Source organism: Mandrillus leucophaeus, unplaced genomic scaffold (genome assembly GCF_000951045.1).
Source record: "Mandrillus leucophaeus isolate KB7577 unplaced genomic scaffold, Mleu.le_1.0 Scaffold228, whole genome shotgun sequence".
Taxonomy (NCBI): domain Eukaryota; kingdom Metazoa; phylum Chordata; class Mammalia; order Primates; family Cercopithecidae; genus Mandrillus; species Mandrillus leucophaeus.
This window is the reverse complement of record NW_012102343.1, coordinates 1,187,272-1,198,384: the sequence shown is the minus strand read 5'-3', so window position 1 is coordinate 1,198,384 and position 11,113 is coordinate 1,187,272. Positions and strand designations below refer to the sequence as shown.

The window sequence follows — 11,113 nt, the reverse complement described above, 5'->3', positions numbered from 1 at the left end:
CACGCCTGCAATCCCAGCATTCTGGGAGGCCGAGGCAGGAGGATAGCTTGAGCCCAGGAGTTCGAGACCAGCCTGGGCAACATAGGGTGAAACCCTGTCTCTACAAAAATATAAAATAATTAGCTGGGAGTAGTGGCACATGCCTATAGTCCTAGCTACTCCAGAGTGTGGCAGGAGGATGACTTGAGCCCAGGAGATTGAGGCTGCAGTGAGCTGTGATTCCATCACTGCACTCCAACCTGGGCAACAGAGACAGATCCTGTCCCTAAAAAAGAAAAAACAACACACCCCCCCCCAATCTGATCATGTTATCCATTCTGCTTGAAATTTTAATAGCACCTCATTTATTTATTTATTTATTTTGAGACGGAATTTCACTCTGGTTGCCCAGGCTGGAGTGCAATGGCGTGGTCTCGGCTCACCGCAACCTCCGCCTCCCAGGTTCAAGCGATTCTCCTGTCTCAGCCTTCCAAGTAGCTGGGATTACAGGTTTCTGCCACCATGCCCGGCTAATTTTTGTATTTTTAATTGAGACGAGGTTTCACCATGTTGGCCAGGCTGGTCTCTAACTTCTGACCTCAGGTGATCCGCCCACCCCGGCCTCCCAAAGTGCTACGATTATAGGCATGAGCCACCATGCCCGGCCAATAGCACCCTATTGACCTATGGATTAAGTCCAGACCCTTTGGCATGTCATGTAAGACCCCCTCCTTCCTCTGGAGTCTCATGTGGGTACAGAACCCTTCCCTGATGAGATTCCCTATATTCTAGTCATAAAAACCTTCTGGTAGCTATCTGAACAGGCCAAGCACATTCACTCTGAGTAACACTGTACGTCCTTGCTTTTGTTCATATTGTTTCCTATGCTTCATCTTCTATTCCTAATTTATTGGAGAAGCACCTATTCATTTTCAAGACTAGCTCAAACCACATGACCACTGGCCTTTCCTCCCTCCCCATCCCAACCAGTAGAAAAAAATCATTCCACCTTTATGTGCCCATGACATGCTTCTGAAACTTTTACCCTAACACTGCTATTTTACGGTATTTATTCATTTACATGTTTTTCTCTCCCACCATAATGAGTGTCTTGAGGGCAGGACCATATCTTATTAAGCACCTAGTATACATTTAATAAATGTTTATTGAGTAAGTCAGTATAAAACAATGACCATCAAATTATGTGAGCAATCATCAGAATATCTGATTTCTAAAAAGATGCAACAAAATTTTTTTATTGTAAATTGACAGTTTATAATTGTACAAATTTATGAGTTACAAAGTGATGTCGTAAATTGTGGATAGAATATGGAATAGTTAAATCAAGCTAGTTAACATATCCAATACTTCAAATACATTTCTGTGATGAGAATATCAATTTTGAAATGTATAATGCTCCATTAAGTATAATGTGCCACACTGTACAACAGAACTCAAAAAAAGTATGAAACATATTCTTCTTGTCTGAGATTTTATACCCTTTGACCAGCATTAATTTTTTTTTGAGACAGTCTCACTCTGTCACCCAGGCTGGAATGCAGTGGTGCAATCTCAGCTCACTGCAACCTCCGCCTCCTGGGTTCAAGAGGTTCTCCTGCCTCGGCCTCCCCAGTAGCTGGGATTATAGGCACGTGACACCACACCCAGCTAATTTTTTTGTAGTTTTAGTAGAGATGGGGTTTTGCCATGTTGTCCAGGCTGGTCTCGAACTCCTGACCTCAGGTGATCCACCCACCTTGGCCTCCCAAAGTGCTGGGATTACAGGTGTGAGCCACCGTGCCTGGCCTAATTTTTATGAGACAAAATATCAATTTCAGAACAGCATCAGTGACCAGGCACAGTGGCTCATGCCTGTAATCCCAGCACTTTGGGAGGCTGAGGTGGACGGATCATGAGGTCAAGAGACCAAGACCATCCTGGCCCACATGGTGAAACCCTGTCTCTACTAAAAATACAAAAATTAGCTGGGCATGGTGGCGTGCACCTGTAGTCCCAGCTACTCCACAGGCTGAGGCATGAGAATCGCTTGAACCTGGGAGGCGGAGGTTGCGGTGAGCTGAGATCACGCCACTGCACTCCAGCCTGGTGACAGAGCGAGACTCCGTCTCAAAACAAACAAACATACAAACAAACAACAAAAAAGCAGCAACAGAAAGTGTGCACACCAGGCACGGTGGCTCACGCCTGTAATTCCAGCACTTTGGGAGGCCGAGGCATATTTTTCTATATTGAAAATACGAAAGTATTTGTCTCTAATAAAAAAAAAAAATTAGTTGGGCATGGTGGCATGTACTTGTAATCCCAGCTACTCAGGAGGCTGAGGCAGGAGAATCAATTGAACCTGGGAGGCAGGGGTTGCAGTGAGCCCAGATCGCGCCACTGCACTCCAGCCTGGTGACAGAGCAAAACTTCGTCTCAAGAAAAAAAAAAAAAAAAAAAAAAAGAGTGAGCATATCTAACTACCCTCAGCTCATAACAGGGCAAATAGGTCAACAGAATAATAATTCATGCTATTGCACTGGAAAAGGAATTAAAAGAAATTTAAAAATGTGTAAGCAGAAACTCAGTTGTATGTAAGAGAACCCAAATCCCTGAGAGAAAGAGAAAGAGCTGGAGTCCTTTAAAAATTAACTGCCTATTTTCTGTGGCTAGTGAGCCTTAGCTCTCCTCCTTTCCCAGGCATTGTAAATACCGTTTCTCTAGCTGTGCAGCTGCAAGGTAACTAGACAGATAAACTCAAGTCATAAAACATGTTTTTCCTTGAAAAGAAAGAAATGATGTAATGCATGTCTCAATTAATTGTCTTTCTCACTTCTATAATATGCTTCCCCCTGCACAGATCCCGCCCCGCCGCCCCACAAAATGCTTAAAAGGTAACTTAACTCTTTGTTCAGGGCTCAGTCCTTTGGATGTTAATCCAACTGGTCCAGTGCACCTAAATAATAAATATCTTCCTGAACTCCATCGGTCTCTCTGATTCCTTAAAAATCCCACTACATTTCGTGTAATGAACTGGCAACAAGAGAAAGCTGGTTGAAGAAAGGTAGAGGAATTGTGTCTTATAAGAATTAGAATCGAGGGGCTCCATAATCATCTGGCATCCGTTCAATGTTGTATCTGACCAGGACAAAAAATTAACACTGGTAAGAAAGATGGGAAGAGAACCCATCTAAAAACCCATCCTTTACAGACTGCAATACTCTCACCCCCGCTCTGAATCCTTTTTGTCAGTGGGAACAATTTAGGGGAGCATCATAATGAATGATTCACAGCAAAATGCTGACTATAATACAAGATGATTGTTTTTTCAAAGTCACACAAGTCAGCAAGAGGGGAACCGAGGATCTGAGATCAGTAAGTCCAACTTCTTAGTCCATAGATTTCCTACCACATTGTGCTCTCCCCAAGTTGAAAAGCTGGAAAATAAGTCTCAGGACTGACATAAAATAGCCAAGAAGGATAATAGCTTTTTTTTTTTTTTAAAATAAGCTTTCCATTTCTCAGATGAGGTGTTAATTAAAAAAAAATCTTTCAAAATAGGCATTTCTGGCCAAAAAGATTAGCTTGATTTAAATTACTGCTTTTGTTTAAAACAATACATCTATTTCTTCCAGTAATCTTATTCTAACAATTTAAATGTTTGCCTCATTCCTTAAATCCTCTCTCTTTTGCCCTAGCTCTTGCTTTGTCTCATTTTTTCAAATATAACTATGTAAACATTTGACACAACAATTTCTTTCAAATCCTTTATAACCTTATCACTTGTCCTCATTTTCAATTGATATCAATTATATATTTCTATTCCCTTCCCCAAGAGAAATCTCTCACCTGTGGTTAGAAATGTACATGATAGGAACTCCAGGAATCTTACGGATTCTTCTTTTAAGGTCCCGGTCAACTGTGGCCACAATGTAACACTTATGCTGTAAGAGACATGGAGTGATGTTCACACTGAGGTCATTGAGCACGCTTAGTGACTACTGGATAATGGCACAACCACTGACTAATCTAAGAATAGTTCATTTTCACAGTAAGTAGCGAAGGGCAGGCTGTAACAATTTGTTGAGTAGCTACTATGATCTAGGAGCTCTTAATCTTGTTATATAAAATAAACAAGTTGCCTGGGCTGAATGCAGCATTAAGAATCTTGAGGAGGAGAAGGTTGAAAAGCATTCACAAGCTGCAAACTGTTTTCTGCTCATAAATGAAAGGGACTTTCACGCTTGGGGCAGACAATTCTTTAGTTTTGGGAAAAATCCTCCGAGGAACTCCATGGAGATAAAAAGTGCCTTAATTTGGAGGCCATAGCTCCCTCCTTTCCCTAGATCTTGGGGCTTGGGTGTGCTCTGGGCCTACTGATGTTAGAGGTAGGCTACCCCCGAAACAGGAAGCCTAAATAGGATTTTCAGGGCCTGAAACTAGAGCCTAGCGGTTATAAAAGCAGTAACATTTAGCTGTCAGGTGAAAGCTATTTTGTAGGAAGCTTCATTTCTGTCATGTCTGACTCTCCTACTGAGTTTTATATAAAGTGGCAGAGTGGTGTCAGCTGTGCTGTGGGAAATACTGGCCCCACCTATGGGTTGAAGTGACTAAAGGGATGGCTCTGTGGTCAGCAGATGAAGATTATCATCAGCAAAGAGAGGCCCTTATAAAAGCACTCAGTAGCAGAAGTCCTTGTGGTGCTTAATGAAGGAATTAAAAACCTACTTATTCTAGGGTATGTGTGAAATAGCACCTTGGGAGACTCTCAGACATAACTAAGAAGCACTTTTGGATTAGGCATCATGAAGGGAAACAAAATTCCTACATCAAAAGTAAATGGGTTCCACATTAACTCACTTAAAATCATTTTACAGAGATTTGTGAGATAAAGAATCAGTTAAATGTTCCAAATCACATAGCCTGTAAATGCAGGTGCTGAGATGTGAAACCCGTGTCTCCTCCCCAAGCCTGTGCTCTTTCCATTATGGTTAGAGTATACATTTTCAATCCACTTTCTCAAGTAAATGAAGACACCTATGCTTTTTATGAAGGAATGCTATGCCATTTTTTTTTAAAACCACAATGTATATTCCTAGATGCTTTACTGACCATGAACATTCAGGAGACAATAGTTTACATTGTTTTTTTAAAGCACAAAGTAAACAGTTATGAACTGATAATACCTGAGTTACTCTCTGTACTAAGCAGTCATCTGCATAAGTCCCTTTGTGTGTACATGGTAATCGTTCAAATCTTGGATCCTTGGCGATCCTGTAGGTGGATTAAAGAAAACGTTCAATCAACTGGATAACTTTCTGAGTTTTAATCAGTGCAATAAAAGTAACATGATCTACGCAGAGATTTTAAGGCACTACTCTCCTGAACTTTATCCTCTCACTGGAAAGACAATTCACGGGACAGGGAATGAAGGCTTCCTGCCTGACAGCTGGTGTGCTTTCGATCATTTAATCATCACAAAATTCTGAGTTATTATATATCTATTCTACAGACGAGGAAGCAGGCTTAGAGAGATTAAATTACTTTATTCAAAGCTATACAGCTGGGAAAAGCCAGGATTCAAAAACAAAACCCATTTTAACCTAACCATTACACTTTTAAGAAGCTGTCTTACACACAAATGAACAAGAATATAGGCACAAGGATGATCCCTCAGCAGTTTACAGTAAGTGAAAAAATCAAAATATCCATTAGAAAGGTAAAAGTTAAACATATTTTGGTGCCCTTATCCTATTAAAAAAAAAATGAGGTACAGCTGTACGTACCAATGTGGAAGGACCTATGCTAAATTGTTGAATAAACAAAGCAGGGCATATGCATGCGCATATATATATATATATATATATATATATAATTTAATTAATAAAATACAAATCCTTCTTTCCAATACTCTTTATCTAGATTTGCATTTGCACAGAAAAAGGTCTGACAAAATATATTAACCTTTCTCAGTTGTCACTCTTGGAGTATTAGAATGGACAAAGTATGAAGGTAGAGGCAGACTTTTACCTTTTACTATATGTATATGCTTATATTGTTTGCCATAAATCATTCAAACATGTATTATTTCCATACATATTTGAAAAAGAAAAACCCCAACTCTGTGTGACTCTGAGAGCCATGCTCTTTCTATTAACAATGATGATGAGTCACCAAAATGAAGAAAAATACAAGACAGCACATATGTATCAAGTACAACACAAATACTCCTCCGTATTGCAGTAGTTCAGTGCTAGGTCAATGTGGGTTGGGAATATTTAGAAAAAAATGACATAGGGGTGAAACAAGATTAAAGAATGTGCCAAGCAATGTGAGGGTACCAAATAGGACACCAGACAACTGTAAAATGGTTTCTTGGTATTTGGGGAAGAGTAAACACATCTTTCTGGCTGGGGGAAGAGTGTTTGTGGAGAGAAGAATGAAATGGGACTAGAAAGTCTCCAGTGCTAGGCTGAGAAGTGTGATGACACAGGTAACGAGGAGTCATTAAAGATTTCTGGGGGACAAAGTGGTAAGAACAAAGCTCTGTCTTGGAAAACTAAGCAGGCTGTGCTGGGGAGGATATGCTAGAGGGAGGATGGACTGGTTGCTGACAAACTAGGTGGGCAACAGTCTAGACTATGCTCTTTCGGTTATCTCTTTACTCCTGAAATCACTTATCTCCTCTCTACTAGCTCTTTCCCAGAAACACACTAACATGCTGTCGTATATTCTCTGTCTTAAAAAAAGAAAAATAATCTTTTTACCTATACCCCCCTCCAGCTAACACCCCATTTCTGCATCTCTTGACAGCCAAACTTAGTGTTTCCACTTGGTGCCTCTATTTTCTCCCCTCTCATTCCTTGTTTTTATTGTTTTAAAAATTGCCAGGCTGGGTGTGGAGGATCATGACTATAATCCCAGCACTCTGGGAGGCCAAAGCAAGAAGATCACTTGAGACCAGGAGTTTGAGACCAGCTGGGCAACATAGTGAGACCCTATCTCTACCAAAAAAAATTTTTTTTTCCCAGAGATGGAGTCTCACTCTGTCACCCAGACTGGAGTGCAGTGGCACGATCCTAGCTCACTGCAACCTCTGCCTCCCAGGTTCAAGCGATTCTCCTGCTTCAGCCTCCTGAGTAGCTGGGATTATGGGCATGTTAGCCAAGCTGGTCTGGAACTCCCGACCTCAGATGATCTGCCTACCTCAGCCTCCCAAAGTGCTGGGATTACAGGCGTGCGCCACCATGTCCAGCCTTTTTGAGATGGAGTCTTGGTCTGTTGCCTAGGCTGGAGTGCAGTGGCATGATCTTGGCTCACTGCAGCCTCTGCCTCCTAGGCTCAAGCAATTCTCCTGCCTCAGCATCCCTAGTAGCTGGGATTATAGGTGCCTGCCACTATGCCCAGCTAATTTTTGTGTTTTTAGCAGAGATGAGGTTTCACCACATTGGTCAGGCTGGTCTTGAACTCCTAGTCTCAGGTGATCCGCCCACCACAGCCTTCCTAAGTGCCAGGATTACAGGCATGAACCACCATGCCCGGCCTCTACCAAGCAAATTTTTAAAAAATTAGCCATGCAAAAGGAAAAAAAAAAATTCAGACATGCATAGTGGTATGCACCTGTAGTCCCAGCTACTTGGGAGGCCGAAGCAGGAGGATCACTTGAGCCAGAGAGGTTAAGGCTGTAGTGAGCTGTGTGATAGCATCACTGCACTCCAGCCTGGGTGAGAGAGTGAGAATGTGTTTAAAAAAAAAAAAAAAAAAAAAAGCATATACACATATCTATAAACAATGCAGAACTGGTTTGCATGTTTTTAGACTTTAGATAAATGGTGTACTCCACATATGTTCTTGCCTTTTTTAAATTTTTTTTTAATTTTTTTAAGAGACTGCAGTCTTGTTGTCTAGGCTGGCTTGAAACTCCTAGGCTCAGGTGATCCTTCTGCCTCAGCTTCCCAAGTAACTGGAACTAGAGGTGTGTGTAACAGTGCTCAGCATTGCTCTTTTTCTTTTTTTTAAGACAGGGTCTCGCTGTCTCCCAGGCTAGAGTGCAGTGGTATGATCTCAAACCTCCCTGGCTCAAACAATCCTTTTACCTCAGCCTCCCAAGTAGCTAGGAATACAAGTACCTGCCACCATGCCTAGCTAATTTGAAAATGTTTCATAGACATTGGGTCTCACTATGTTGCCCAGGCTGGTCTCAAATTCCTGGGCTCAAAGAATCCTCCCGCTTCGGGCTCCCAATACTGCTGGGATTACAGGAGTGAGCCACAGTGCCTGACTGCTGCTTTTTTTAATATATTTTATATTGTTTTTGAGATTTATCCATACTGACACATAACTCTAGTTCACTCATCTTCACTCTTGTATAGTATTTTATTAACAAGCATTCCACAGCTTACCTATTCTTTTCTTTCTTTTTTAAAGAGACAAGGTCTCACTTTGTTTTTGGGGCTGGAGTGGAGTGGTGTGATCATAGCTCACTGCAACCTCGAACTCCTGGGCTCAAGCAATTCTCTTGGCTCAACCGCCACAGTAGCTATGACTACAGGCATATGCCACCACGCCTGGCTAATTTTTTAAAATTTGTAGAGCCAGGGTCTCATTATGTTGGCCAGGCTGGTCTTAAACTCCTGGGCTCAACCAATCCTCCCTACTTGGCCTCACAAAGTGTTGGGATTATACATCAGCCTCTGTACCCAGTCCTATTTTTTTTTTTTTTTGAGACAGAGTCTTGCTCTGTAGCCCAGGCTGGAGTACAGTGGCACGACCTTGGCTCACTGAAACCTCCGCCTCCTGGGTTCAAATGATTCTCCTGCCTCAGCCTCCAGAGTAGCTGGGATTACAGGCGCCCGCCACCATGCCTGGCTAATTTTTGTATTTTAGTAGAGATAGGGTTTCACCAAGTTCAGGATCACTCCTGATCTCAAATGATCTGCCTGCCTCGGCCTCCCAAAGTGCTGGGATTACAGGCATGAGCCACCATGCCTGGCCATCCTTTATTTTCTTAATGGCTTAAGAAAAGTCATTTCTTTTGGCTGCCTGCAATTTTTTGCTATTACATACATAAAAAGATGCCAATATTTGACTCCAATAGTAGGTGAACTTCTCTATAGCAATCTTTTTTTCTTTTCTTTTCTTTTTTTACCAGAACCCATAGCATTAGATTTTATCTAGCATACAGTATGCACACATACACATATACACACATATAACAGCAAAAAAACTTTTGTGAGGTAGTACCCAATTTTTTCTACATATTCATACTAATATTTTATAATTTCTTTCTTTTTTTTTTTTTTTGAGACAGAGTCTCACTCTATCACTCAGGCTAAAGTGCAGTGGTACCATCTCAGCTCACTGCTACCTCTGCCTCCTGGGCTCAAGCAATCTTCCCACCTCAGCCTCCCGAGTAGCTGAGACTACAGGTGTGTGCCACCACGCCTGGTTAATTTTTTTACTTTTTGTAGAGACAGGGTTTCACCATGATGCCCAGGCTGGACTGGAAATCCTGGGCTCAAACAATCTGTTTGCCTCAGCCTCCCAAGGTGTTGGGATTACAGTCATGAGCCACCATGCCCAGCCTATAGTTTCTTCTATTACACTAAAAAATATACTCAGGGGTCGGGCGTGGTGGCTTATGCCTATAATCCCAGCACTTTGAGAGGCCAAGGTGGGAGGATCACTTGAGCCCACAACTTCAAGACTAGTCTGGGCAACATGGTGAGACCTCGTCTCTACTGAAATTTTAAAAAACTGGCCATGTAAGGTGTTGCATAAGTAGTCCCAGCTACTTGAGGGTGCTGAGGCAGGACGACTGCTTAAGCCCAGGAGGTCAAGGCTGCAGTGAGCCCTGATTGTGCCACTGCACTCCAGCCTGGGTGACAGAGCAATACTTTGCTTCAAAAACAAAACAAAAACAAAACAAAACAAACACAAAAAAACCCCCAAACCCACCATGCATCGTGATCCTTTAAACTGATATAATTACCTACAGACTGTGATCTCCAGGTTAAAAGACTGTGTTGTTAAGAGTATGAACAACCTGGATTTTACCAGATATTGTCAAATTGCTCTCCAAAGTGATGACCAATTTATTATACCCTTAGTAGTTAAGTATGAGAATTTCCATTGCTTCACGGCCTTAACTATTCTTGGCATTGTCAAGCTCATTAAAAAATTTTTGCCAATCTAATGGGCATTAAATGACAACTCATTGTAAATTTAAGAATTGTGTTTTTCTTATGGATGTGAAGTTCTTTATGCATTTTGAAAATAAGCCCTTTGTTGATTATGTATGTCTGTTTACTTTGTTAATGATAAGTTTTGCTATACACAAATATTCAATTTCATTAAGATACTCTTTTTTTTCTGTTTTTTTTTTTGAGACAGTTTTGCTCTTGTTGCCCAGGCTGGAGTGCAATGACACAATCTAGGCTCATGCAACCTCCGCCTACTGGGTTCAAGCGATTCTCCTGCTTCAGCCTCCCCAGTAGCTGGGATTACAGGCACCCGCCACCACGACCGACTAATTTTGTATTTTTAGAAGAGATAGGGTTTCTCCATGTTGGTCAGGCTGGTCTCAAACTCCTGACCTCAGGTGATCCGCCTGCCTCGGCCTCCCAAAGTACTGGGATTACAGGCCACTGAACATGGCCAAGATATTCTCTGTATTTTCTATTAAAAGTTTAGATACTTACTCCAACTGGAACTGATTTTTGTGTGACAGAAAGACCAAAACAACTTCCCCAAAAATGATAGTTTTACACGATTTTCATTTAAACTAACTGGCCAAGAAATCTTTAAACAGCAAACAGATGAATCTTCAGTATACTAATCTAGAACAGATCTAGTCTACCTCCTTCCTACCTTAGAGCCACTCGATACTTCTGCCCCAATTTCTCAATTTCAGCCATTACACAGTCAGTTATACAAGGGATACCTGCCAGGGAAAAAAATTCACATTAAGGACAGAATTTGTAAAGAAATTATCCCTGAATTATATCCCAGCTCAGAGTTTTAAAGACTCAGGACACGGCCGGGCGCGGTGGCTCACGCCTGTAATCCCAGCACTTTGGGAGGCCGAGGCGGGTGGATCACGAGGTCAGGAGATCGAGACCATCCTGGCTAACAC

The 11,113-nt window shown here is 41.7% G+C and overlaps 1 protein-coding gene across 1 annotated transcript in view; it reads right to left on the bottom strand.

The window, feature by feature from the left end:
- Nucleotides 1–2,387: 2,387 nt before the first annotated feature.
- FCF1 (FCF1 rRNA-processing protein) overlaps nucleotides 2,388–11,113 on the bottom strand; it is a 21,059-nt gene continuing 12,333 nt past the window's right edge. Inside the window, exons 5-8 of the mRNA XM_011981530.1 lie at nucleotides 10,849–10,921; nucleotides 5,166–5,253; nucleotides 3,829–3,923; nucleotides 2,388–3,117 (exon numbers count right to left, since the gene is read on the bottom strand). Coding sequence (XP_011836920.1) covers nucleotides 3,069–3,117; nucleotides 3,829–3,923; nucleotides 5,166–5,253; nucleotides 10,849–10,921 — 305 coding nt within the window. The 3' untranslated portion in view covers nucleotides 2,388–3,068. The remainder of the gene's footprint in view (nucleotides 3,118–3,828; nucleotides 3,924–5,165; nucleotides 5,254–10,848; nucleotides 10,922–11,113) is intronic.